At 42.0% G+C, this 27,089-nt stretch overlaps 1 protein-coding gene and 1 long non-coding RNA gene across 3 annotated transcripts; one reads left to right on the forward strand and one right to left on the reverse strand.

Moving 5' to 3' along the window:
- On the reverse strand, nt 1-26,673 carry ERGIC3 (ERGIC and golgi 3). 2 transcript variants are annotated; one of them, XM_026867215.1, is made up of 11 exons: nt 26,443-26,671; nt 24,208-24,298; nt 22,873-23,038; nt 21,441-21,498; nt 12,498-12,512; nt 8,835-8,866; nt 8,167-8,263; nt 6,418-6,482; nt 3,794-3,930; nt 2,835-2,890; nt 1-841 (listed from the first exon to the last, which is right to left on the reverse strand). In XM_026867215.1, the coding sequence occupies exons 1-11, from the start codon at nt 26,633-26,635 to the stop codon at nt 762-764; spliced, it is 990 nt and encodes a 329-aa protein (XP_026723016.1). In that variant the 5' UTR covers nt 26,636-26,671; the 3' UTR covers nt 1-761. The 2 variants fall into 2 exon arrangements, with proteins under 2 accessions (XP_026723016.1, XP_026723017.1); XM_026867216.1 differs by lacking the exon at nt 12,498-12,512 and having other exon boundaries at nt 762-841; nt 26,443-26,673.
- On the forward strand, nt 2,822-18,955 carry LOC113490658. The gene is made up of 3 exons (XR_003400282.1): nt 2,822-2,836; nt 13,005-13,009; nt 13,060-18,955. It is a non-coding gene; the product is annotated as an uncharacterized LOC113490658 (long non-coding RNA).
- Nucleotides 26,674-27,089: the final 416 nt, after the last annotated feature.

Genomic DNA, 27,089 nt, shown 5'->3' on the forward strand with positions numbered 1-27,089 from the left:
GCAGGTATGTTTTTTAACTATAATTTCCAATTCAATACTAGGATTAGTTCAAATAATTTCATTACTCTTCCAAATGCTTTACCAAAACACAGAGAGGATGGACTTTTATTTCAAGGGGGAAGTGAAAAGCACAATCCAATTTAAAAATTAGAACTCCAAACACTTTTTTTTTGCTGAAACATCAACTTGCACCTTTTGTAGGAAGAGCCATCTGGAGCAACTGCAATGCCTCATGGTACACTAAGCACATTCTAAGTGCTAGGTCTCACCACGTTGCCCAGGACAACTGAAGGGAAAGCACATGGGGTTCAGCACATTTTCACAGAGGTCTGGCATACAGCATCAGCACATTCAGAAACACATTTAACAAAAACTTAAAAAGCTAGATGGTCTTGCTAGAAAGCTTATTTGATGGCAATTTCATTCCAGGTCTCATGACAATACAGTACATTATTCCTGGAAGCAAAGAGAATGCAGTATCTCCATCCAGCATCTCTTTTGGGGAGGGGGACAGAACTGGACGAACATGGACTGATACAAAAGGGTCAGTAGGGTCTGCACAGACAGACAAGACTGCTAATCTTTATAGCAGCAAGGTTCAAGCGGTTCCATTCACAAATTAATGCCAAACAAAGAACAATGGGGCAGTAAAATAAGAGTGGTCAGGGCCATCTGGTAACTCCAAACCTCTTGTGCACTCAGAAGATCACCTGTGTTTATTTCTCTGTAGATTTTTTTTGTGGGGTGAGGTCATTGCTTCTTTATGTGGTCTTCCCAAGTTCAATTTTCTTCTGGATGGCACATGCTGAGTGATAGACCAAGGAATCAATGAATCCTGCAACTAAAAGGAAAAAACATGCATCAAAGGGAGAACAACTCTCAGGGAAAGAAAACACACACCCTCTGCCAGTGGAAAGGAATTCCAGCTCCCCCAGACAGAAAACAGCTGCTGCTGCTCAGAAGAGTAAGGTCCTCATCTCATGAGGACAGAAAGATCTCTCTTGCAGAAGTAAAGATGAGACAGGCCAAGTCATGTGTGAGTGAGAAGACTGTGGAGAGGAAGCTGATGCTGAGAGCCTTTTGCCATGTCATTGCCCTGACCCAGCTTGCCAAGGGCATGTTTCCCATTTCTTGCTCATTTCACAGTGACCTCAAAAGTAAGCTGCTCTACCCAATGCTGCCCTTGATGGATGCCCTTTATGAGAGACTGCAATGTTTACCCCACCAAGGACACAAAGCAAAAAAACGCAGATGCCTTTAGTTCTTTCTGCAGTATTTTCCCCAAATCTCTCCAGTACAGAAGCAGCCCATTACTTCAGCATGTTTAGGATCACAGAAAAGCTCAGAATGGGTCTACTGCACTACAAAACCCAGACAATCTGCATCCATCAAGGAAGCTTTCACAGCACAGAAACCCTGAGATCGCAGGGGAGGGAACACACAGTGATAGTGAGTGAAGGTTATTTTCAATGCCTTTATAAAGCTTCATGTTCTTTTTTCTTTTATTCAACACCTCAATCTAAGGAGTGAGTAAGCAATTACTTGGCCCTAAACAAAGACAAGAGTAGCAGCTAAAACAGGAACTGAGTCTTCTGTTTATTACTATAGAATACAGAATTATTTGCCGTACTATCTGGTCTTTGAGTAACACTTCAGATCAGTCTTTTGTGGTTGTTTCGCACTGAAATTATCTCTACTTGTGGAACCAATTTAATGCTGTAGCAGAAAAACTGTTACACAGCTGATTCGATCTGTCCTCTAGAATATGAAGAGCCTGAACACGGCATATAGCAGCAAACACTATGAATTGGCTGTCAAACCTAATCACTGCTAGAGGGCACTTGTATTTGTCATGAAAATAATTTCTGAAAGCCTTTTCCCAAGTCAACCATAGAAATGAGTATGAATGATCAAATTTATTACATACAGAAATCCTGTTTAACAGTATCAGGTTAACCGAGCATTGTGACACCTCAAGTGATGGGAAAACCTTGCAGATAAAGGTATTATGTAATACAGGTATGTATACAGGTGTTAGGTGATACAACAGCTGGCTTCTCAGGGCCATAAGATCTGCTGACCAGATCTCTAGGCTGGCCCTTCACAGTCATTGGGACATCTCTGACTATGTTTCAGAGCTTCCTGGGTTATTAGCTGGAGTGCAAGGGTGGACCAAAGCTGGGCTCTGTCACATGTATGGAGCTGGGCAGGTACTGAAGAGCTATTCCAGAAGCCAGCACTGAGAATGAAGTCCAGACACTCAAACGGCTCTGCAGGAATAGCCTTCCAGGACCTTGTCTAGCTGTGAAGGCTGCTTTTAGTCCATGCAGAGCACCCACCAGAGCTCCTATGTTTGGGAACACAGTTTGAGACCTCTGAGATGGCTATGCCCATGGCTACTTGGGTTCACAGATTTTACTGACCTTTGGTTCCACATGAAAGTAACTATCTGCTTACAGACCCAGGATGGCCAAGAAAACAGTACAAATGCTTTCATATGGTAAGTGAAAGACCACGTTATTTGAAAACAAAGTCCTCCGGAGCATAAAAATGAAATATTATGATAGGTCTATGTCATTTTGAAATTAAATATTTAATCAAATGAAATCTTATAATAGGTCTACATCATCTACAGCCTCTTGAAAGTCTGCAGTGCTAATTACAATCTGATGCCACTCCCATGGCTCTGTAGAACATGCTGTATCCCCTCCTGAAGGCTGAAATCATCTCTTCCCCATCAAACAGGGATTTATTACCAGCCATGAAGAGTTTAGAAAGAGTAAGATGGCAAATGTTTACGTTTTAGAAAGAAAAAAGATTGAAAGGTGCAATACCTGTAAATATGCCTCCAATAATGGCACAAACTCCCGTGAGAAAGTGTGTAAAGGACCTAGAATGAGGAAAACAATTTGAACAACCATTGTGAGCTCAGATACCAAGTTGGATAAGTAACAACTACTAAAAACTAATTCATAATTGTAATAATGTTGATCATGGCACACAATTATGCATTATACAAATAAGCTGACAATTAACAGATTTTACAATACCCCCGGCTGGCTACAGAATGGAGTTTATCACTGATACTTTTAATAAGTAGCATTAGGGCAGTGTGCTCTAACGAGCTCAACGGCAACATTAGGAGGCAAGTACAAAAGAGTGGACCTGTAATCCCAACGATTTTATCCATTCCTGCCCAGAGAGAATGCACAGCAGGCTGCTGTAACACAGAAACTAAATCCCTAAGCACATGTTAAGGGACAGACATTGGCTGTCTCTCATGATCTCAAAAGATCGGACAGCTACAGCCCCTTCCAATGACATGCCTATGATTAACTGGGGACCTGGAAAGAAGAAAGAGGTTCCATGCTGACTACAACATGCAGAAAAGCTCTGGTAAATGCAGAGTAAGTAACGAGGCTGCATCAGCGTGGGTGCTGCTGTAGGTGCTGGTAAGATAGGTAAGCTATACATCTAGTCTTCCCGTTAAATAAGACTTTGAGTCTGAACCAAGAACCATTGTATCAGGCTTCTGCTTGCTGCACTGATTTCCTTCTCCATCTTGATACTGGATTAAAATGCTTCAGATAGTATCAGAAAAACCCAGTCCCTTTCAGATGTTCACAGAAAGGAAGGGCATCTGGGAGTGGCTCTTCCTCTCCACTGACTGGGATGGAGCTTGGATGACTTTCAGGCATTTGCGCTGTCATGTCTAAGCAAGGGTGCAGTTTTAAGCTATGCAAAATGACAAAATCAGTGGAGGGTGAATGAAATAGATTGAAATGTCACTCACCTGTGCTTTTCTGTCAGCTTCACCATCATGGGTGAAAGCTCATATAGCACAAATACACCAGGCAGACCCTGGTCTCCTAGTAGGCCATTGGCTATCTTCTCATGTCGTGTAACTGAAAACTGGTTAGTCCTTACAACCTAGCAGGAAACAAACAGCAAAGTCTGTTTTGTCAACAAGGAATAGGAAAGGCTATAAAAACACAGCTTTGGTGAGCCACATCAATGTAGCCCTGCCCAATCCCTTGTGGAGGGCCTGATAGTGGTTAGAAAGGGTCATAAAGAGCATCCATCAGTATCAAGTCTATTTTTACTACAGGCTATCAGTTAAAGGCCTCAGCTAGCCCAAAGAATGAATGATGCATCGGTCTCCAGGCTGGACTCTTTTGGTTTCTGCTGGCAAGTAATGGCATAAGCTGTTCCTGTTGACCTCAACCCCAAGTCCACGTCATCCTCTACCAAAATGCAGTTTGCCTAAGCATGCCTCAGGAGACAGCACCTATGTCAGAAAGCCATATATATTCAAGAGTGAGAACAAAGAAAAAATAATACATCAAGGCAGGAGAGTGCCAGGGCTGCAGAAGGACACAGACTGCCCATCTTTATATAAATAAAGATCACTCTATATCATTCTTCTGCATCCTACACACCTTCCACACTTTATTCATACCAGTCTTATTTTTAGAGCAAATAAATTCTATTTCCGTAAAATGAAATGATGTTCTATTATAAGATATCTGATGCAAATTATGATCCACGCTGAGAAAAATACTATCCAGTTTCTTTACCAAGTTCTATATTTGGGGGTTCTAAGTACTGAACGAATAACACAGCCCCTGGTATACATCTGGCAGCACACTTGGATCCACAGTTACTATGAGTACCATGGACTGTATGGATTCCTCTCCTGGTGACTAATAAAAAGCAATTATTTTGATAGAATTCTGTTGAAAACTGAACAACAGCTCTATACAGTAGAATGCAAGATGTCATCAAGAGAAACAGAAGGCATACTGGGAAGTGGCTCTAAGAACAGAGCTCCAATTAACTATCCTTTGTACTTCAGGAATTTCAATCATACATAGAAATTGCAGAGACAGCCTGAATCCAAGCAGAATGAGCTTCAAACATGGCCTGCGTTCTCACAGTATCACCTCACAGCAAGTAACTTCCACCTGACTTCCAGGAAAGAACAGATGGGTCCTTTCTAGGCAGGGCATTGAAGAAAGAGTGGTCCATATAAAGATTTATCACATGAGAACTGAGTCTCTCAGTTTCAATCTTCAGGGCAGGTGAAGAAATACAAACTATGTCTACCTTTCCAATGGATTCCCATGCTGCTCTAGGATAGCTTTGCCTGAATGTCTGCATTGTGTCTACTCTGGCCATGTGGCTCCTCAGATTTGTGGTTCCTATGCAGCCTGACATAACTAATAATCTGTTGGTGGTTTACATTTCAGAGTACCGAAGGCAATATGCAGGTTGTGTGGGTGGGCAGTAGTACGTTGTTCTGATTGCAAGGGTATGTGGTACAGGCCTGAAAGTGGCATGTTTGGGTGAAGAGCCTGAGGTGGTAAGGGTTCCCAATGCTGTGGCATTCGCATAGCATTATAAAACCACACAGGACAAGGGAATCAAGTTCTGGTGTAGTTTCGTCCACAGGTAGATCAGTCCTTATGCTGAACAAGCTCCAGAACCACACTTGGGTTTAACTTCAGAGGAAACTGGTTTGGTGTTACAGTGAAGCTGGGCACAGACCACGCACACAGCATAGCAGATACAAAACCAAAACCTGGGAGACAGCTAGGGAGCTAAACCACCCTGTACGTGAGCGTTCACAGAGGTAGTGGGGCACGTGGCACCTGCTGCCTCCTCACAGGGTTAGGAAAGTACACTGGGTAGCACTGGTGGTAAAGTCTGCATAACAGTAGGGCTTCTGCCTCTACTGGTGTTTTCTTTGCAAAAGAAACGTAACAGCGTACATATGGGGGCCCAAATAATGATAACTGACAGGTTTGGTTTGGTTTGTTTTTTAAAAAGAATTTCTCCATAGCTCTGGAGATCCCCCGCAGAATGACAACAACCAAAATAAACGCTTCCAAAAGAACAAAAGAAACCACAGTTCTTTCTGCTGGCTTCCGAAGAGAGCCTAAGTTTGTGCCTGTTCTCAAGATCTTTGTCTCACTCTGGTATCTCCTTGGTAATTTGTTTATCCTTCCTGTCCCAAAAGAAGGACATATTCTGAAAGTGGGGTCACACTGTTTTGGAGGCTAAAGGAGATTTTAAGTTGGAGACAAGCTGATCTTGCACTATTCTCCAAAGAATATTTTTAGGATGTCCTTGCTGCTTTGACTTAGGATCCTGAGTATGGACTGTGAGGGATTCATGAGGGAACACTATGAAAACTTTGATCTAGATGGGATGGAGGAAGCTGAAATCTGCTTTATCACTGCTGCAACATTACAGATAACATTACACCACAGAAATTGTTATTCTTGCTGGGGTGGAGATACAAAGAAAGTCAGACTGTGTTGCTTCCACCAGAGGTCAGATAAGGTCAACATCAGAATATGAGGAGAAAGTCTGAAGGCTTTCATTTGCCAAAACAATAGGGAAAAAGTTACTTACTTCACCATCTACTTTCATATACACCGTGGGGACCACTTTCACAAAATACTGAAACATCATGGAAGCTGTAAGCAAAGACAGAAAGACACAATTAACAACTGGAAAAGAGCTGTTAAGCACAACTGACAGGTTAGGTAGATACAAATTGGTTTTGTTTAAGCTTGTCAGGGAACATCTTTCTGCACATTACTGGAAGTTTTCAAGGACAGTAAAATTGATGTCTGACATGAGTTTTCCAACGTGAAGCTCGTTCATGTTCCAACCAAAACTGTCACTTCGGCCTTGACTAAATGGAAAACTTTCTAGAAAGCAGCTATCTGTTACCAGTATAGCTTCTTGAAAATTCTTATCCTAGCATATAAAAACCTTTATATTTAACAGCACAGCCCTAAGAAAACATACTCAACTCTAAATTAGCATCCTCTATCAACTTCAGTTAACATTACAGTTTATTCCTGCAGAAGTATGGTTGTTATCATATCAGGATATAAAAAAGAACATCTGGATCAGTGAAGAAAAAAAATAGAACTCCTTCTGTCACCTCAGACCAGCCTGTTCCTTCAGTTCTCTTCAGTATAACGGGAAGCTGGAGTCGCTCTGAAAACCTATTTTCTAGGAAATTCCTTAGAGAAGATTATTCATCCATTTCTACAAAAGAAGTAATTCTCGTATATAATAACTTTAGCTGGTCTGCAATAAACATAAGTTTGACCTACAATCTACTCCTCCCACTTCTCCAGAGCATGTCTTCAGTCCTAATTCCTCAAGAATTTGCCAACTGGTTCTTTGAGGACCAGGATGGAAAGCTTCAGCCTACAGAAAGAATTGACCAGCCAGCTACATGCGCCCTCTCAGACGGTCTGTTACTCCACAGAAACACTACAGCATAACAACCGTATCGAGAATTATGATACCTTTTCATTTTTCTTTATTTTATTTTAAGCATCATCCTCTGATTTGGGTACAAGAATTAAAATTGATGGTGAAAAATTTAAAGAATGGATGCAGGTAGGATTAACAATCCTACCACCACCTCACAGCAAATGACTTCTTTCTCCAAGCTTTACTGTATAACAGCACCCCAAGTACCTGCAAAGACAAACTTTGCAGACTTCAGCAGATCTAAAAAAAAAAAAAGTAATCTCCACAGTGGCATATAAAGTAGCATGGCCAGGATCTTTCATAGAAAATGCACAAGGCTTATGTGAATAAACCAAGATTACAGTTTGAGTAGCAGTAACATGAAGAGGGAATTGCCTTTCCCAAGCCAGCAAACTGGAGCTATCCAGAGAAGATGAGAAATATTTAACTTCGTTGCAGCTGTTCAGCCATTACTGTTGGATAGGCCAAGGTCAGGCAGACACTATGGTTCTCCAGCAACTTTCTATTAGGCCTTTCTTCTCTATCCTGCATCTTCTGGTTTATCTCCTGCTGTACACAGAAGCTAGACAGGGCTCTCTCTGAACTACACCTGATGTAGGCATTTCATAATGATGTGCTGTACCTGCTGTTGTGCACCCATGAACACTGAAAAGAGAGATCTTTCAGAAAGGTCACAGAACCAAAACGTTGGCAGATTTGTTCCAGATGAACAGAGGCAGCTGTTCCAGAAAGAGCACAAGGTAGAGGAGTCCATTTTATGCAACACTGTCAGGGTTCTTGTTAAAGACTGAGAACTTCACTCCTGTTCTCTTCTAACAGTTATTAATACAGACACTTAAAAAGAGATTTCTCTCAGCTGGCTTTTACCTTGCTGTGCAGTGACATCTGTCCCATCCAGAGGGTTCACAATGCCCGGATAATCCCTTCCAAATGAGAGATGTTTGATATAGTGCGTCATATTGATCTGAAACAGAAATGCTAATAACTCAAACAAATGCACAACATCCGAGGGGCAAGGTAAGGGGCCTAAAGTTAATTATTTGTATATTTTCCTGGCTCTGGAACAGAGATAGGTCCTCCCTTATTCTGTACTTCCTAACAATTAAACAATAAATCCCGGTGCCCTTCCCTCCCATCTCCAATGCAGGTTCTCCCACCCACTCTTCTCCCTGCCATAGGAGCTTCATACTGTCAGCTGCCTGGGTGGCATAGGTAGGGGTATCATCTGCTTTACTCCCAGCACAAGGTAAACTCCAACAGGTCGAGAAGCAGTTGTGAAAATGTCAACCTTAAACTGGGAAGCACAGATTAAGGAGCAAGGCAGTCTCAGGAAGAGGGGAAGAGGACTGCCAAGCAGTGTACAGATATCCCAGAACATACTTCAGAGCCCTGTGTGAAAGCAGGTCCCAGGTTCTGCTCAGGCTCATAAAGCCAAATCCTGCTGAGATCACTACACTAGGACCTCCATGTGTCAAAGGCATATCCATAAGGAAAATAGGCCAAGAGAAGTAGAACACTGTCTTGGGAACACTTACATTATCAAGTCCGAAGCTCTGCAGATCGTGAACTGTAACAGAAAAGTAGTTTAACAATATAGTTTAGACTGTGATAACAAGCATATCTATTTTACCTTATTCTAGACTATAAGAGATCTCCTCTCATTTCCATCACGATCTACAACAGCAAGGAAATTGTCTGGGTTTCTCTCTTGCTTGCAGTAGAGCATGGAACAGATAAAACTGCTGCAATTCCCCCCCCCGACATAGACTAACCACTGCTAAAGTAAAGTAACTTAACTTTAATTTGGGGTTACTTCAGATTAGGTATTTCACTACTCACCTGAATGTACTCTTAATCTAGGGCAAAAACAAGATCCCAGGAGCAAGCAAGGAAAACTTCACTGTTATCTCAGTTACCACGTGATACACAACTCCTCTAGCTACTGTAAAACACAGAGGCAGAACAGATCTAAACTAACAACTGAGGAGGGCACATGCCTTAATATCACATGCAAATGCCCTAAAGAAATCAGCATCATCATTTTAGCAACTCTCGGTCTGCCTATCATCCCTGAGAACAGCCAGGGAAAGAAAATGTCTTTGCAGGGACAGCCTGAGGAGGGTATTTGCAAATCACTGGTGGGGCCAAGATGACTGTTCACCAGTGCTAGGAACGGGGTAAGGCCTGCCCTCTCTCTGCCCTTCCTGCATACAGCAATATGATGCCCCTGGCAGCACCACGCCACCCTAGAAGGGATCCAGCAAAGATCCAGGTAATGGGGGGATATCTTTTGGTTGGCTACTTAAATGACTTTATGCAATGCCAGAAGCATCAGTCTCGGGATGAAAAATATAACTTACAACTCGATTTCAGTATCACTCCTAGCAGGTTTGTCCAAAATCACACAATCATCTTAAAGTACCCAGAGGCTGTGGTGCATTTTAACAGGTAAATTCATGTTCTCAGCAAGCCAGACCTCACCTTTCACCTTAGCAAAGAAAAACACACTTCAAAAATTGTGGGCTATTCCTTTAAGAGCTGCTTAGAGGCATATCGAGTGCTGCTGCACTATTAACAAAGGTTAGGAATGCTGCTGCCTTGAAAGGTTTCTGATATACAGCCCAGCACAAGACAGGCTGCAAAGCTAAAGAACTGACTGGAAATAGCCCCTCCTTTAAAACATTTAATTAACATTAGCATGCTGTGAACTCATTTTTTTCCACTAACATCTTTCAGTAAAACACCAGAAGCATTACTTACTACTAAACCCAAAGAGAGACATATGCAAAACAGAGAAGAGGAAATGCTAAGCCTAAGCCTAAAACTATACTCCTAAGGTCTGATCCATGGGGAGGCCCTTACAATTCACAGTTAAAATGTTCAGCGCTCAGAAACTAAGGCCGAAGTCACTGGAATTAAGGCAGAGCTCAGAGCTGCACTGGCTTCAGATCTTCCTGTTGCTGTCTCTGACAAGTGTGCAGACCTAACACTGCCACTAGCACAGCAGTTTGTGTGCCTGTGCTGGCAACTGGACCAAAGAACTCATTCGTTCTTAAAAAAACAAACTCCTATTAAAACTTTGGAAACAGATGTGGAATGATGGGCAGGGAAAGGAATGGAGAAGTCGCCTTGGGGTTATGCTACTCTGTTTTTCTGAACACTTACAGCAACACCCTCTTCCACGCTGCAGTATTATTTGCACTTCAGGGTTAAGCTGACAGTGAAGTGTTGAGGTCCGCAGCAGGCTAAGCTTCAGTTACCAATGAAGTTTTACAGAGATCCTGGCTCTGGTGGATCTGCATTTAAATTGGACCTACTACCAAATGAATAATACAGTCTTTATCCTCCCATCTTTCTGTTGATGGCTCATTGCTGCCCCACTCTCCTTTTGGTCATGAGCTACATCAAAGAACGTAACAGGCTGAAATCTAAGTATTACTTTATGTGAGGCTACTCTTCCAGCCAGAGTAGCTCCCAAGCAAGGTTAGTCACACAGCTGCACAAATCCTTGTGCTGGCTCAGTGCAGCGATGCACTAGGAGGGACAGGGACTCCTCCTGGTACCTGTGCTCCTAGAACCCTGCACAGGATTATGGTGTTTATCAGCTAAAACACTTGGGTACTCACATTCATTGGCATGTGAAATGGGAGCTGAGTACCAGTGAGGTCGACAAATCTTACCGTAATAGCGCAGTACCCAAGAAACTCAAGGGCAGCACTTAACCAGTCATTAACAAACCTGTTACACTAATTCACATCCTGCCTAACCCATTTTAACAGACAGGGCTATCCAAACCAAAAATTTACCCACACTGCTCTACTATACCTTCCACAGATAAAACACGGATTAAGTAGTTTTTATAAAACTCCTCTCCAATAAATGTACCACTCTGCAAAAAAAGTGTGATTTATGTGTTCAGTTTCTGAAGCAGTCTTCCACCCAGACCACAGGTTTATGTCTGATCACTGAGGATCACGTGTATATACTCTAGGTTGTAGATAAACGTTTAGCTAGCCATAGTTTGTTTAACATAAAACAACAGGCTATTTAGCCTGTGTAGAGAAGAAACAGAAGATCCTAAGAGATTATCAGATAGGATCAGAGACTGTTATTTCTGAAGAAACACACACATTCCTTTCTTTCCCTTAATTGCAGCTAAGTGCCTGGCTAGGTAAAACAGAGACGCCTGTAAAACATCTTAGGTTTGTCAAGAAGTCTGACTATTTTTATACAACCTAGTTTTCTTCACTTTTCTAGTAACAGTTTTAAGAACTGCTTTCTATCTGAAGAATTCTCACCATCTTGCATTTCTGACCTGAACTTCCACAAAGACTCCCTAGACTTGGACATTCAGTCCTTGAACTGTAAAACAGGGTTAACAGCACTTCTGGCTGCTCAGGACTCTGTCAATAAACACCTTAAGACTGCAAAAAAACCAACACAGCTACCCAAACATACTGCTCCAAGGTGCACTAGGACACCAATTTTCAAACTAGAAAAAATTTTCTGGAGGACAATATCTTACAGAAGCACAGCTGCAGTGAAGAAGAGATTGAGGCAGGGAGAAACACAGAAAATGTTGCAGCAAGGGTAGGGAGTGGGCAAAGCCAAGAGCCTGAGCCCTCTACCAGATGTTACCGAGTCAAAACATCACACCTCAACCTGTAATCACCATGATTACCCTTAAAAAAAAAATAAATCCAGTGGTTTACAAACCCTTGGAAAACCTCCTACTGAGTATTCTGAGATTAGCAGGCTTGGTGCCTGAATTCCCAGGAGAAATTCTCTAGCTTCTTGTACAAATTAGATTAAATAATTATCCCATTCGACTTCAAAAGGCAAAGTCTCTCCAACATGACATCATGCCCCCATCAATTACATTATCTGCACAGAGCAACTAATAATCCACCAACACGTTATTTCCAACACTGATACATTAAAATCGTTTAAGACAAAGATTCTCAACCTTTTCCACCTGGTACCTCCTTTACCACAGAAGAATGCATTCCTTTTAGCTCTCCTAAAAGGAGATGGCTCTCCTTTTAGCTTTCAGGCAATCTTCTCAAACCCTGGCCTAATCAACAGCTCCTCCCAAAGGAGATTTACAGACACAGCAAATAACAGAAATTACATTAGTTCTGTAATAAACAATTTTGGTGGAAAAAAAAAAAAAAGGATAAGGATACAGCAACACTTACTCTCAACAGCGTGCACTGCAAAAATGAGCAGAATAGGAGAGAAAAGAGAAATATTCAGATCCTTACAATGAAAAGATACAGAGATTCAGATAGAACAACATTTACAACTCATACCAAAAAGGGGAAGAGCAACAGCTTTGCCAGTGTACTTACTTTCTAGGTCATATAAAATAATTCCCTAGCTAGCCAAAGGACTTATATTTGGACGAGCAATCATTTAAAGTGTAACAGAGAAATAAAAATGCAGGAATTAATCACTAAAAGGAAAAATAAAGTGGGATGTCCACATGTTAAGTGAGCTCTAAATCAGCATGGCAGATAACAACGCTGGTTGTATTTAGATTCTTTTTCGGTCTTAAGGTAACAGAAAGGTCATTTTACCAGCAACCAAAGCTATCCAGAAGTGCACTCAAGATTTACATTCACAATGTATTAACATTCAAAGCTGGGTAACAAGTTTTTGTTCTTGGTGAGTCCTGTGCTTCTTTCATCATACCTGATGCACAGAGAAGGTAGTAAACCATGAGGTTTTTATTTGTTCTGTTGCAAGATCCCAACAAAGGATGTGAGGCAGGGAAAATGTATGTTTGGATGGCATACCTCAGAGGAGGTTAAGTAACCTCCTTTTCTGCTTGTTTCGAAAGACTGTTCACATATATTCAACACTGCATGGCTAACCAGTAACACTCAGACTTACACCTCCTCAGAGATGGGCTTCTGAATCCTTCATGTGGAAATTCTGATTAACTTTGCCACACACTACATCCCTGGTGGTGCTTCTACAACAACATGTTTTTTGGTAATGGAGAGCTTCCAGGTGGCTGCTTGACAAACATTACACATTCCCAACAACTGGTACGACTTGAGCTCTGATGGATTATAGTCCAGTGACAAATGGAAATACTACGTTTGTGGTCTCCAAAACAGACCTGATCTGATCTATCTTGAAAACAGTTTGTCCATCTCCATGGAAATGGGTGAGACCTTGTGTCTTTCAGCACTAAGACAACCAAACTCTGAAAGGAGTTCACCAGTGTAAAAGGAGTTTACCAGTGTAAAAACAAAAGTCCTTAGCAATACTGAAAATGAAATAAGAATCTCAGCTTTCAGCATTCAGTTTGGGTATGAAAATGGTTAATTCCCTGGCAGACTCTACTTTTGAGCAGAAGTCAGAATGAGCTCACACAAACACCATCTGTGGAAGGAATATTGTACAGAGGATTTAGATCAACTGATGGAGATTGAATCTCACATTATTTTTCTTCCAGGAGTGTTGATGGGCAGGTGAAGAGCTCAGATGAGGAGCTGGTATCTGTAAAACGCCTGTGCAATAGTAACAGCCCCTCAACTAATAGGACTCCAGGGAAGGAACAGAGAAAGAAGCTGCAGTCTCTGCAGAAAAAAACCAATTAGTGTCACTTCTCTTGATGCCAATGAGAAGATGCCAAGGGACCTAAAAAATGACAACCAGTCTTCAGTCAAAGACAGTATGTCCCTTTCCAATTCAAAACATTAAAAAGTATGTAAAATATGAGAGGCTATTAGGGATCATCCATAGCGTCCAAGGATGCCTTCAAGTAGGTTCCGGCTGTCAAACAAATCTCTAGTAGAGAAGGGAATAAATCCTCCCTTAAGTACACAGGCAGAACATTAATGAAGCTATACAACTGACCACTGAATCTGTGCTCTTAAGAGAGGTAACAAAGCTTTGCACATTTGTAGGCAAAGCTTGGTGACTGAGTAGGCAGCTCCTTTGCCCAAACCATCATTATCTCAAAGAGCAGCCCACTTGGATTTTTTCCTTCCACAATCATCACCACAAACAATGAGAAAAACAAATGGAAATCACAAATAGTCCCTTCAGAGATAAATTTGTTCCTCCAGTTGACCACTTAGGGAGTAAGAAAACCACAAAATTCAGACCACATACAGAATTGCTTCACCCACAGAAACTGTCCTGTTCATTGAGAGTGTGTCTGTAGGACAGAAAATGTCCTGAATGTTGTCATCAACTTCTTTTCTAAGGAATTGAAGGAATCTAACAATACATTTTAAGGAATCCCGAAAAGCTCTCTGGCTGTCAATAAGGCACAAGGCCTCCCCTAAAAAATAATGGTGATGCAAGCTCAACAACAGAACAGTCGAAAGATAATCTAAAGGATGAATGAGAAGCCTCAGCTTCTACACTAAAAGAAATATGGCAAGAAAGAAGGAAGTGATATGACAGTCATCTCTCTCCTAAGGAACCTATCACTAACAACTCTCCTGCATGTTGGAAACTCACTGCCAACCACCGCAGCTGGCGTAGATAACTGCTACTGTACAGGCATGGACAGAAATGGCAGCAGCACCTACACCACAAACCTCAGGAGGTTAAAAAGCTAGATTTTTCAATCATTCCTCTTTTATGAGGCAGGAAGGAAAGAAAGAACCTGTGAATTGCTGCAAAGAAAACAGCTGTGACATCCAGAACCACAAACAAGCACAACTGGTGCTGTTAGGCTGTCCTTAAAGAGGCATAAGTGAAAGATACAATTCCACCAATACCTGCAGCACCCTGCACAAACTAAACATAAAATTGCTGTTTAGAATTCAAAGCCTGTGGACCAGAAAACAGTGAAGCAAGCCCAAGCTCAACTAGTACCAAATGAATAAGCAGGGCTTGAGGCTGTGCTGCTTGGAACAGAAGACTGTAAATATAAATAATGTTTGATTCTGGTTTTCCCTTGATGCAGGAGAGCCAGGAATACTAGTTTCAGTGCCAAAAACTCTGCTTGGAAGTGCTTCAGTCCTCCTCATGACCTCCTTCAGTCCTTCTCCTAATGACCTGGGATTTCTCAGTGCAACTGGACCCCAGATGAGCTCAGGAACAAGAGCATCTGCCGCTGGTATGACATTCAGGAGTTGGGTGGGGGTCTTCTCTGACACTCTGCTCTGATGGAGCATCATGGTGCAGGCTTAAAGTGTCCAGTTTTCAATACTTCCAATAACTTGGGATGAAAACTAGAATCACTGCTTGCCTCTAAAGCAAATTCCCAAAGTTTCAGCTTGGATTCTCCAAGGCCACAGCACATGAAGCGCAGACAGGCAGACCACCTGCCCAAGAAGCACAAGCAGTATATTTATGCACTGGCTAAAACGTAATTAACCACTACAGGGGGCACAAAGGCTCATCAGTTGTGTGAATTCTCCCAGAGAGAAAAATTTTGATGACCCAAGATGAGGAATGCATAGCAACACACACTAAAACATCCAGTAATGACAAAAACTAAGACAAAATATGAACAAAATCTATGCTGAAGAAATACCTCTAGTAATAAAGTGCTCAGCCTCCAATAGTCAGCTGAGAAGAACATGTCCTTACTCATGAACCAGCCAAGAGGGAATGCACAGTAGAAGTCTGTCTTTTATAGATAGGTGTCAAACTTTACCAGTTCTTTAGTCTTCCATTTTGGTATACTGGAAACATGAATATAGATGGATAAAGACTGCACTACTGCAGTATGACCAGACCCTTCAGTTATCTAAAGGCAAATAACTAAACACCCTCCTTCAACTTCCAAATTACATTTTATTCAGGGTCTTGGGGATTATGAGAAACCAAAAGGAATGTGAAGTTGTACTTAATGACTGGGCAGAACAGCTTTCACCTAGTTTGGGTACATATGTATAAATATGGAACAACATCAAAAGAACACAAGAACAAAGGTTACATACAAGCACAGAAAAACATCCAGACAAACAACAGCAAGGGAAGTAAATCACCTCACCTGGATTTAGCATTCATACAGGCAGAAACAAAACAAAATAAAAAGGACAAAATAACGTTTTTCTTACAAGTGGACAAACTCTCTTCTTTTAACACGTTTTAGTATTTCCCGTGTTTCTGGTTCCTTCAGAAACATGAATATTGCATAAAGACAACATGTAATATTGTCCTTCATAGGAGAACCTGCGTTAAAACAAGTGAAATGTCCAACATTTACTTTGAAGAAAAAAAAAAAAAAAAGATTCTCAGGACATCAGAGGTCCTTGGGGCATAAAGATTACCATGGTATAAGGATATCTAAGAAATAAGTCTGTGATCCCATAAGATTGGGTAATGCATTCTTCTGAGAAAATCTGAGATGTCAGGGGCTTAATTCTTCATGAAAAACCCTCAGGACATTTAGAATGCCAAACGTAAGTGAAATATGGTTTTGAATCTATTCCAGCAGATGCCACCCTCTGACGAGATAAAGCACTTGCATCTAAAGAGCATGAGATTCATGGGCTACCTACACTTCAAAACTTTGATTCCTGTTAGTCAATATATATGTCTGCACTAAAACACGTATACATACCATATTGTCAATAAATAACTTGAATCACCCAATGTGATTGTAACTAATAAAACCTGATATTCAGTAAACTCTTAAGAAGGGTGGCTTTCATAAGGCTTACCCACTCATAGTGTTTAAAAATGAAAAAAAATTGGAGAGCAACTGTTGATAATTTGATTTTGGTGGCTACTCATTAGCATTCTCCTGATTAGGAAAGTAGCTGAAATTAGGCTGTTGTATTTAGCTAATGTTAACTTGAATGTAATTTCAATCTTTTTTCCTAGTCTAAACAAGGATCTCTGATCTTCTCTGTCTTAAGGGAAGGACTTCTGCCAAGCCAAAGACAAAGAATCAAGGTTCACAGATGTGAGAAATGGGATGAGCTCCTCTGGGCAAGGCTGCTCCTTTCCTTTTACCTACATTCCTCTCACATTCAGCCAGCACTGTCAAACCACACCTTATGCTGGGAATCTAGAAAGTATTACTGCAGACAAATGATTTCTGGGGATAAAATAAAAGTATGCGAGAACAAAAACACAGGCAAGGAGAGAGAACTGTGTGTGAAGGAAGCCCAAACAAGAAATGAATAATCCCTGAAAAAGATGATGTCTTCTGGGTTACTTCTATCCTAGGGCAGCTACTCAAACAAAATAAAGAGCATGAAGATTGAGGTACACACAGTTAAAGATAACATAACTAAACAGAAATAAAACTGCACCTTATTCAGTGCTGGTTTTGGTTTGCATGTGTGTTAGCCCCAGATCTCCTCTTACTTCTTAGTCTACTTTCCAAAAAAAGCAATTTCAACTTACTTCCACCCAATAGAGAAGTTACAATTTTGAAGATGTTAACAGCAAGCACGCACCAAAAGTTTGGAAGCTCAGATCAGAATTATATTAACGGTCAGATTTACAAAGTGCATCTGAATAGTACCCTTTACACTGTGCAGATTCCCTAGCAGGTTATCTATTAAACAACAGTAACCCTCAGGAGCAGGAGAGTAACAGCACAAGAAACAAAAGCTGGTGTGCTAGCGTCAGTATTTGAATAGCACCAAAAAATAGAAGTACAGACTCAGGTCTAACCACTGGCTGTACAAATGTGGTATAGCTACTCTGACATGAGGCAAGAAGAGTGGTGCAATGGAATGAAATTTCCACATTAATGACATTGTCACTCACCCCCTTATTCTCTACTGATTCAAATCAGTACGGAATAGAAGGCAGTAGCAAAAGTACTGTCTGTCATCACAGTTCTGTATCAAACAGGTCTAGTAAAATTATTATTCTGAATGGATTGTTAATGTGGGTTTTGATGATAATAGTTTGGAATATTCAGACTTCTCAGACACTCAACTTCATTCTGCTTGACATTCTGTTGAGTATATTAATAGGCATGAGCATCAATGCAGAACACCTTAAATGGATCAAAAAAAAAAAAATCACACGCTCCTAAGGTCTTGTATGGAATTATGATCCAAACGAGGTATTTCTAGGGGAGCTCTGGAAGTATCTCACAGAGCTCCGTCCTTTGACTAATACTAGTCATGTCCTGTATTTGTAATTAAAGGGGAAAAAACCCATTCCTTCTTTCTGTAAACTTAAAGAAAAAAAGGATTATGAAGAAAGGTTATCCTGAGGCAGAAAACAGTCTCAGCTTCACATACAAGAAAAAGACCAGACCCTGAGCTGTTCATTTCCCTTGGTGGTCAGGGAAAACTCCTTGATTGTTGATTGGTGCCATGAAAATATCCCCCAGACAAAGGCTGGGAAATAAGGGAGATCATGTGTTACAAACAATTAGGAAGCAAGAGAGAACAAAAGGAAGAAAATCGTTACACCACTGCTTACATCATGCTCATCCAGGATTTTAATCCTGGGTGCAGTCTGGTACCTCCAGACAGAGGTGAAAGAGGTTCAGAGAAATTCAGCAAGGAAGTTCAGAGGTCAAATGCCTTCCACAAAGGACCACCTGGGTAAGCTGGGACTCTTCAGCAGAGGAGAGACACGGCCTGTGGGCTGCACAGGAAAGGTCTGTGACATCCTGAAAGATAGGGAGAGAGCAGGCAGCAGCTGTTCACTCTTCTGCAGCAGAGGAACAAGAGCCTCTGGATACAGCTAGTGGGAGCAAGAAAATGAGGGGGGGGTTCTTACAGCAGAGCAGGGCTGCTGAACGTCTCGCAACAGGGTGTTGTGAATGCAAAATGTTCACGTGGGTCATGGTGAGATGGGAAAAGTACCTGAAAGAGAACCACCGAGGGCTTTCAATAGACCCTAACAGACTCAGGAGATCCCGAGAGCTGAAAACAGTTGCACATGAAAGAAATTATTAGGGGCCTTTTTTCTTCATTATATAATGTGACAGAATTCCCAGAAAGTCTGTCTGCCCATCATCCCTCTTCCTATTCCTCTTCACTGTCCTTAAAACACCAATATTCCTAACTCGGCCTCCAAAAGGTCTGCAGTAACTACATAGTCCTTTCTGGTTTTCAACTGTTTTCCCACTGAATTTTCAGTTCAGTTGTGCAAGACTTCTGGGGCACATGCAATTAGAAACCTATCTCACCTCACCTCATCCTCTCCTCTACACACACAAAATACTTGCTCTCAGGACAGCCAACTTGCATCATGCCTATTATAGAGAACAGATGCAATGCAGAGATGCTTCTTGTTAACTTAGATACATGCTGTGAAGTTGCAGATACTGGCTGTAGTAAGGTTGCTGTTGTTATAGTAGTTTAAGCCCAAAGTTCTGCAGGTAGAAGTGTTTTATTATTAACAAGTCATACTGGGGGAGAAAACAGGTTTGGTGGGTTTTTTTGGTTGTGTTTGTGTTGTTGTTTTTTTTTTCTCCACAGAAGTGCTTCTTCATCTGTAGAAACTGTAATTAAAAGCTTGCTTGTTTTTCTCCAAATATACCAGTTAGTCTCACAAAGCAGATTCACATTCTCCTCCTTTTACCTCAGTGGTACAGGTTAAACTGGCCTGAGTTACAGGAAGGGGAAAAATCAGGCTGAAATTAAAGCTCTTTGTGAAACCTTTGTGAAATTTCACACTTCAAAAACTTGATCAAGGGAATTGCAAACATTCCATTAAACCACAAATATTTTTAATCAAGTTCCTGTTAAAGACAAAGGCAGGGACTGTGGGAGTAGAGTCCCTCCCACTGTAAGAGAAGATCAGGTTTGAGACAACCTGAGGAAACTGAACATACACATGTCTATGGCACCCAATGAAATTTCTCCTAGAGTCCTGAGGGAATTGCCTTACCACTGTGCCTGGCAAGATCCTGGAACAGATCCTCCCAGAAGCTATGTTAAGGCACATGGATGACAGGGAGGTGATTCAAGACAGCCAGCATGGCTCAACAAGGGCAAGTCCTGCCTGACCAAACTAGTAGCCTTCTATAATGGAGTGACTACATCAGTGGACCAGGGAAGAGCTGTGATGTCATCTATCTGGACTTCCGTAAGGTCTGTGACACAGTCTCCCACAACATCCTTCTCTCTAAATTGGAAAGAGATGGATTCGGTGGGTGGACTATTCAGTGGACAAGGAATTGGCTGGATGGTTGCATTCAGAGAGTAGTGGATCCATCAACAGCTCAACATTTGGATGGACATGCATGACGAATGGTGTCCCTCAAGTGTCTGTACTGGGACCAGTACTGTTTAATACCTTCATCAATGTCACCAATAGTGGGATTGAGTGCACTCTCAGCAAGTTTGCAGATGACACCAAACTGAGCGGTGCAGTTGACACACCTGAGGGATGGGATTCCCTCCAGAGGGACCTGGAGAAGCTTGAGAAGTGGGCCCATGGGAACGTCATGAGCTCCTTAAAGGGGGCTTGTAAGAAAGATGAGGACAGACTTTTTAAGAGGACATGTAGCGATAGGACAAGGGGTAATGGTTTTAAACCAAAAGAGAGTAGATTTAGCCTAGATATAAGGAAGAAACTTTTTACGATGAGGATGGTGAAACAATAGAGCAGGTTGCCCGGAGAGCTGGTAGATGCCCCATCCCTGGAAACATTCAGGGTCAGGCTGGACGGGGCTCTGAGCAACCTGGTCTAGTTGAAGATGTCCCTGATCATTGCAGAGGGTGCGGTCAGACTACATGACCTTTAAAGGTAACTTCCACCCCAAACCATTCTGTAGAAGTACCACTAATATTCTGGCCACCATATTTATATGTATACTTTAGGGAGTCCTTTAGAACTTAAATTTTACTCTAAGCTTTCTGAATTGCTTTAAAATTCTCCTGAGGTATTCTCCAAACTATCCCTTCCAAAGATACTGATCTCAGGTCTTGGACTGAACACCTTACTTGAGGATGGTTTACAGCAGAACAGCAAAGTTTTGCAGAACAAGTGAGATTGATAGACTGCTCAGAAATATTGTCCTGCAAGTTCTTCCACACCCATAGGACAGCACCTCCAGAAAACACTTTTCTATTTGTTCATGATGGTTCTAAACCTCTGTAATGAAACTTCAACAATATCCTCCCTGCCGAAGCAGCGCTGCTGGTATTATGGACAGCAATGCAAAGATATTAAAAGAAAACCATCAGATATACTTGGAAGCTAAAGGTCACAGTAAGCAGGAAAAGAAAATACTTTACCGTGTACATGAGACTGTTGGAAACTTTTTCCTGGTGCAAAGTGGAAATTTCCAGCTACCTGCAGGAGATAGTAATCTTTCATGAAAAGGTGTGAATCTATATAAAAAGCAGTCATAGAGCTGTTTGAATTTTTAGATTTTTGTTTAAACAACATATACACCAAGCAACTAATTTCCACAGGTGACACTATCAGCAGATACTGTCCTAAGAGAGATATGGATCTCCCCTCTTCCTCACAGGCAGTCATGTGGAAACCCAGTTACATACCGACGTTGACAATAACTGTTCCATGCAGATTATTTTAGTGGACATAAAAATGGGAAGAAGGAGGAATTAAGTCTATTGAGAGGGAACTGACTGCTGCTGCAGGAAATACAAAAAAGTATCACAGAAAAGGAATGGAGAAGGTAACTGAGAAGGGGAGTGAGCAGGGTAAGAAAATGCTTAATACAATAAACCAGTGACCCTATGTATACATCCATGAAAATAAAGCTGCATGTAAAAATAATGCACAAAACTTATACACACACCCCTCCAGCAAGCAAACAAACAAACCAACCCATCCCAAAAGACAAAGGCTGTCAAAATTTCCTCCTAGAATCTGAAAGGGATATGGGTATCAAGTGCCAGTCCTCCATGACACCTACTCACAATCATATGGACTCTCCCCTGGAAGATCTGAATGTCTCAATCTCATGTGGTATGTTACACTTTTGATGTCTGTGCAAATCTAATGCTTATGTTAACTGTAGACCTGATGAGAATGGAGATGTACAAAATTCCAAGTGTGTAACAAGAGCCCCCAGAAGTTCCCCCAGGGACACCCACCCTTGGACCCTTGCTACCTCCAGCATTCCCCTCTGAATCCTTGGTAACCCACCAAATAGCAGAGTAGTTACATAGTGCTCTGGTATATCTCCTACTACATTTTCATACATCAGTTGCAAAAACCACCTTCCTGAGTATCTTCAGCCTTGACAACCAACTCCAATAAGTCTTGCTTCCACTGTTTTTCTAAGGATAACATTTGTCTCTCTCCAGCACCTCTGCTAGCAAGTTGTTGGTTACTGATGGTCTGTTTTAACACTTGAAGGGTAGGTGGGACACTCTAACCTCAAAGAAGCTGCCTCTCCTCCTCCAGAAACCTTGGCAAAAAGACTTGCTAGCCAGGCAGTAGGTAAAGCGAAGCTTCTCAGCCAGCACACTTCCTACCAGCCCACACACCAAAACAGACAATTATCCCCTTCCCAACACTTATCCTGACTCTCCTACTGAACCCATTTATGGGCACAAGGACCTTGCTGTGCCCAGGGGTTATTCTATTACAGTCCTGTGAACACCTAAAGCTGAAAAAGGAGAGGAATGCCCCAACTCTGCTTTTTCACAGTTGTCACCATCATGAAACAGGTTCACAGCAAAACTCATCTCTCACCTTGTTGACCTCTAGGAAACCATACACTTGGCAGCCCTCATTCTTCTGCTCTTGCATTTTCTGGCTAAACCCTTCCCTCTTGCACTGCTCTATGCTATCCGGGTTCTTGAAGGCCCAGCCTCGCCGCCTGTATGCTTCTCTGACATCGTCACAAGTATTACAACACCTGCAAAAGCACAAGCACCATCTTACCATTGTTAGGGCTATAAAAAGATGCTCCAGCTGAAGACTTGCATCCTTGGTGGATTTTTCTTCAACAGAGCAATAAAGCAGACATCAGGGATTAGACTTTGAAAGGTGGCCTAATGCTCCTGAAGGGGTTCAAGCTTCTTGATGTACTTTTAGAGATTTTGGCATGTGGGTGCAAGCTGGTTTAATGCCGTGCCTGAGTCTAAAGAGAGCTTTGCCTGTCCATTCAGAGAGCCAAGTCACCCCTCAGCAAAGAAATTTTTTTACAAAAAAAACAGCAGTGTCCCACAGCTCTGAGCAGTTTGGAACTTTCCCATGTCAACAAAGCATCTGCCTGCTTCTACTCCTCCTTTCCTCTCTTTTTAGGGCAAGACTGTCAACGTTGGAGGGAGGGTTAGTGAGAAATTTTCTTAATTACTTTTCTACCCCTGTAAACACTGGAAAAAACAGTTTTCTTTCTGGGTTCTGTGTTTTGCTGGGCCAGAGAAAAAGTTGAAGGTGGGAATTTTGAATCCTTCAGGACAGAAACATCTCTGGGGAAGGAGACACAACTCGACAGATGGGACAAACCAAGTTACTACAGAGACAATAATAGTAAAGGATTAGAACAGTCCAGAACCTGTGGACTATCACGGATCCATTCTTCCACAACTTTGCAGGTAGGAGGAAGGAGAAACACCAACAGACACCAGTTTGTATGAGTGATAAATGCCTGGTCTTTGCCCATGTAAGGATGCAAAGCCTGCAGCTGAAGTAAGAAGGCAAAGCCATAACCAGGTTTTATTCCAAGACAGCTCACATAATGGTGAAATAATTTACACAGCTCCCTTCTGGACACCAAATAACCCCAGAAAAGATTCTGTTTGCTGAGATACGGTCTTTGTGCTACTGCAAATGTAGTGCAAGTTGCACTGCCCTCAAACAGGCATGTAGACAAACTAGACAACCTAATACTTCACGTTCTTAACAATCACAACTACAGCTTCCAAAGGCATACCAAAACCACAACAGTCATCATCATTCTCTGAACATGTGCTCAGGAGGATTTCATTGCACAGGTCTTCATAGACATTTTGAAAAAAACCCCTACACATGCAACTTAACCGTATTAAGTGCTTAGAAGATATGGAAAGGGGTAAAGATTACCGAATGTCCTCTGACTCTGCCCCATAACAGCTCTCGCAACGATTGGCATCCAAAGAATTTGGATCGAACACCACTTCTTCCTTCCCCAGCTCTAAGACAAAAAGAGGATTCAAGTGAGGAGGCATGTCTAGAAACACTGTCTTGTACTATTGTTCTGTTCTCCACAAGAACGCAGTGATTTTGTGTTGGAAGCTGCGTATCCTGCAACCAAAGCCCAACTGAAATGGTAGGCATAGAGCCTGCTGAGGTGTGAAGCAAGACCAAGAAGCAGAGTAGCATTTGTCATCTCGAGAACACCCTCCATAGAAGGAACTGGCTATCTGTAAGCCTTGTTGAAGTGCTGATCAGATGTTACTTGCATAAAGGCTTTGTCAAAACATTTGTCTAAAGTAGACCCAATCAGTAAATTGCGACTGATACAGGACCTGTTACACAAACAAAATTTTATGTAGCAGTCAACAGTGCATAATGCATAACCCTATCCCAATACATATACGGAACACAGTTTTATACTGCTGTGAAACAAGATCAGAGTGGGAGCTTCCTGAGTGGAAAACTGACACCAGTCCTGCAGGGTGACAATGCTGACAAGGCACAAGTGTGCCACTGCTCACTAGAAATCTCCAAGGAATTGCTACCTTCTTCGTGGCTTAACAATTCTGTCATGTCTGCGCCATGTGTGTGTTGAATGCGCAGCTGCAGTATGGCTAGGGCACAAATTCATGGGAGTTTTATGCTCTTATGTGCAGAAGCCTGAAGAGGGACTTGCACCAGAGGACATGAGAACTGGTGGCAGCTGAAACCTGCCGAAGGGCAGAGATGCCTACAGAAAACTCAAACAGGGCTTCTGTTTTCTCAAGAACCAAAATAAATACTAGAAGTCCACAAGTTTCTGAGTTAGGAATAAGTGAGCCAAGGAAGTGTGCATCTAAAATTTTCAAGAACACTGGCTCCTAGTATAAGAGGCCCCCTTAGAATCAGGCTGCTTCAGCTCACAAACCCTGAAGGCCAGGACCAAGTCCTGGGGTTACAAAAGTCCTCTAAGGCTCCCTGTCCAAGCACTGCTGCACTGCTCTGTAAGCATTGAAAAGGTGGCTCCTTGGATAGCTAATGCTGGTGAAGGGGATAAGCTACAGAGTCAGACACTGCTGAGGTGATAAAGCGTCATCAGGTCTCTGTTTGTCGAGATTGGGAAGTATAACAGGTGGATGGAAGGGAGTATTAAAGATGTCTGTACTTCGCATTAGCTGCAGCAAAAAAGATATTTTAATTAGAAAGTATGAAATACGCATGAAAATCAATCACTAACTTTAATTCTTTAGTCACATACTTTATGGTAGTTATGATCAAGTAAATAAACTTTTATGAAAATAAACTCATTATTAGCAAGAAAGTCTCGCACAGGTGTTTAAAGCTTACAACATTCACAGCAGCTGAAAGTGCACTTCGGAAATAAGTGTTTAAAAAGTGATATGGCTTTTAATCTTGTAATTACATCAGAAGATAGCATCAGGGAGACAGAAGACTGCTTAATCATTGCTATGGTTTCTCAAAGCCAGGATTCTCACCATTTCTACAAGAACACCTGTACAATACATGGAGTCTCTTAAAGCAACCGTGGAAAAGTCAGGATAGTATTACTGTTAGAATGCAACTCTTTGCCAGAATCCTTTCTGGTTTGTGTCAAAGTACAACAATGAGACACAACATCTGGAAAATGTAGCCAAGGACCTCTTACTACTTGCTATAATTTGTAACATATTCATCAGGTATGCATTAACACGAAGTAAACGTTGTGAGGTGCACATTTAGGCTTAAGGGTTCAGTCACTGGAGCCCTCCCTGGAGAGAGGCTCTCTCCTCTAACCACGTTGTCTCATTTGTGAGCCCTGTGATTTAAAGATACAATCAAAGCCAAGTTGTGCCAGAACTGGTGCTTGATTCCTAGTCGAAGACCATTAACTCAGCAGCTTTATGCCTGAAAGGCATCCATGACTCCCTGTCACAATTTCAGAGGGACTAGGCAAAGATTCGCCTCACAGAAGTAGTGAGTATAACAGCAGTTTGCCTGATCTGCCAGTTCAATAGATTTGTGTGCTTATAAACTCTTCATGAGTTTGTGGTATTGAAATGCTCTTCAGCTGTCACTTGTTCCCGTGAATCTCAAAACAGGCATACAGAGATGGAAATACTATGAGAGCAGCACCCATCCAGGAAAGGCACAATAACATCTTACCGTGTCGCTCGGCCTCTGGAGTCACACGATTGCCAGCTTTATCTAAACGTTGCTTAAACAGATTGTGCTCCACATCCAGCTGCTGCTCTCCTGCTACATCCATGGCATCGATGCTCAAATCTGAAACCAGCGTGCAAGGAAAGTGGTCTGTGAACACACATTTGTTACGGCCTGTGGCAGGCTGAGGAAGCATTCAACCAGCGAACACACAGAATCTGTCAGTGAGGGGGATAAGAATGTGTGTATGGCTGAGGCCAAGGGACGTACAGGGAATAAAATGCACGTTGCAGCACCCTGAATGACCCTTCCAAATACAAGCTGGGCTTTGGTGTACAAGAAAAACCATTGCCAACTGCCACAGAAAGCATTACCCTGAAAGGTAATAATACACTCAAGGCAAAAAAAACCAAAACCAAACCTCTCAAAGACCAGAACCATTTTCAGTTCAGTTGAACATTGGTTGAAAGTCGCCTCCTACCTTGACCCCCCTCACCCTTCCCCCTTCAACACCAGCACATTTCCCTGGGATCCCTTTAACACAGCAGATGCAGAAGGTCTGTGGTCTTGGCCTGGTGTTGAAGTACCATGATGCACCTGCAGCTACATGCTCTTGTGAGACTGAAGCTGCTCTGCACAGAACAGCAGAG

The sequence above is a fragment of the Athene cunicularia genome, unplaced genomic scaffold (genome assembly GCF_003259725.1).
Source record: "Athene cunicularia isolate RWA unplaced genomic scaffold, athCun1 SCF_2, whole genome shotgun sequence".
In the NCBI taxonomy this organism is placed as follows: Eukaryota; Metazoa; Chordata; class Aves; order Strigiformes; family Strigidae; genus Athene; species Athene cunicularia.

Excerpts from the sequence above, each read along its gene's own strand:
- ERGIC3 (XM_026867215.1), bottom strand. The coding sequence starts at position 26,635 with ATGCTTCCTCAGCCTGCCACAGGCCGTAACAAATGTGTGTTCACAGAC. Across the intron at positions 23,039-24,207 it reads GCAGAGTCAGAGGACATTCG|GTGTTGTAATACTTGTGACG; the intron begins GTAATCTTTACC and ends GTGCTTTTGCAG. Across the intron at positions 21,499-22,872 it reads GTTTCCTAGAGGTCAACAAG|GTAGCTGGAAATTTCCACTT; the intron begins GTGAGAGATGAG and ends TATCTCCTGCAG.